Here is a 1,937-nt window from a genome sequence, read left to right as displayed (position 1 = left end):
TTTTTTTTTTTTTTTTTTTTTGTAAAATAAAATTTGTGAGCATTCATATATCAAACCTTTTTCTTTTGGTCAAATGAATTGTATTTTCTCGATCTTCTGTTAAGGATAACTTGACTAGTAAGTAAAAATTGAAGTACTTCAAATAGGTGAAGTACTTCAAATAGGGCAATTCACAAAAACATGACAAAATTTTAGACATTCTTGGGCCTGACCAATCTCTAATTGGTTCCATCTTCATTGGGTTCACCTCTACTCCTTGCTTTGACACAACGTGATCCAAATATGCCAATTCTCTCGAGGTTCAATTTACACTTGTTTAATTTAACATACAGTTGTTTGCCTTACAATATTGAATATCGATATATTGAGTGTTAGTTACCTCTCTCTTCAGTTGAGAAATATATATAGGAATTGTATATATGAGACTTAGACAATTCTTTTCTTTGAGCTAACTTTTGGAGTTGAGTTAAGTCCAATTCTTAATCTTAACATGATATCAGAGCCCAGATATCGTTATGTGTTGGGCTGTCAATAGTTAGGCCACCCGTTAATGTCTCTACGCTCCATATATTTATTCTTGGACGTGAGAGATGTGTGTTACTTATTCACATTGGTTGAATAAAATCTGGAGTTCCATAGATGAGATTTGGACGATCTTCTTTTTGAGTTAATTTTTGATATTGGATTAAGTCCAAATCTCAATCTTATATTAAGATTTTTGTACTGTTTAATACACAAAAAAAATTCGATAAAAATTTACGGTTTGACAAACCAAACTGTCCCTACAAATATTGAGTAAATCGTCATTTCTCAATCCGTTTCCAAGTATCCTATCTACTGCGTTACATTCCAGTGTCCCACCACGCCCAAATGGCCTACACCCTTCACTACAAGCTCACATTCTTACCGCCCGCCGCCACTGTCAACCACCGCCTCCCCACCATACGTTGCGGCCCACGAGACAACCGCGGCCCACTCCTAAAAGGCAGAATCCTGAGCAAAGAAGCCATACAAGCAATCCAATCACTGAAACGCTCCCACCGTACAAACCCCGCCGCCCCCTCCCTTCCCAGGCACATCCTCTCCCGCCTCATCAAATCCGACCTCGTTGCCTCCTTTAACGAGCTCCTCCGGCAGGAACACTTCACCCTCGCGCTCGAAGTCTTCTCCACCATCAGGTCTGAATATCGAGCTGATCTCAGCATGTACGCCGACTTGGTCTCCGCTCTGACGAAGAAGGGCTTGACGGCGGAGATCGACGGCTTGATCGGGGAGCTGGAAATGGACGGTGGGATTCCCTCTGGCGACGATAAGGGGCTGTTGAAATTGGTGAAGGCGGTGATTGATGCGGAGAGGAGGGAATCAACGGTCAGGATTTACGGGCTGATGAAAAGGGGCGACGCGGGTTCGGATATGGATGAATATTTGGGTAAGGTTTTAAGAAACGGGTTCAGGAGATTTGGGGAAGATGCATTGGCCAACGAGGTTGAGGAGAAATTTGGGAGATTTTACAAGGATATTTTGGGGAGACCATAAATTTGGGAAAAACAAATATTTTGATATTTGTTACTATTCATTCTTAAATCAGATATCTTGTTTTTAAATTTTTATGTGATTTTGGTTTTGGACGTGTGTGCCTAAAAGATGGAATGAGTTTAGTCTATGTATGAAAATGGTGCGTCAGTTTATTTGCATAAAATAATATACACGATCTATATAATTATTATTAATAGTAATATTTTTCTATGATATTATACATAACAATGACATTATAGCAGGTTGACTTAATTTATAATTATCATAAAAATAAATTATTATTTTCAACATAAAAAATTAGATTTTTCGTGATATTTTTGAAATAGACAAAAACTTGTGTGAAACAGTCTCACAAATCGTATTTTGTGAGACGGATCTCTTATTTGAGTCATTCATGAAAA

At 38.3% G+C, this 1,937-nt stretch overlaps 1 protein-coding gene across 1 annotated transcript; it reads left to right on the top strand.

Annotated features, from left to right (window-relative positions):
* Positions 1-789: 789 nt before the first annotated feature.
* LOC140966493 (protein THYLAKOID ASSEMBLY 8, chloroplastic) lies at positions 790-1,548 on the top strand. Its single transcript, XM_073426762.1, has one exon. The coding sequence runs from the start codon at positions 871-873 to the stop codon at positions 1,534-1,536; it is 666 nt and encodes a 221-aa protein (XP_073282863.1). The 5' UTR covers positions 790-870; the 3' UTR covers positions 1,537-1,548.
* The last annotated feature ends 389 nt before the right edge of the window (positions 1,549-1,937 follow it).

Source organism: Primulina huaijiensis, unplaced genomic scaffold (genome assembly GCF_012295235.1).
Source record: "Primulina huaijiensis isolate GDHJ02 unplaced genomic scaffold, ASM1229523v2 scaffold206748, whole genome shotgun sequence".
Classification (NCBI taxonomy): Eukaryota; Viridiplantae; Streptophyta; class Magnoliopsida; order Lamiales; family Gesneriaceae; genus Primulina; species Primulina huaijiensis.
Note: the sequence above shows the minus strand (reverse complement) of the source record. Positions and strands in the feature narration are given on the sequence as shown.

Excerpts from the sequence above, each read along its gene's own strand:
- LOC140966493 (XM_073426762.1), top strand. The coding sequence starts at position 871 with ATGGCCTACACCCTTCACTACAAGCTCACATTCTTACCGCCCGCCGCC.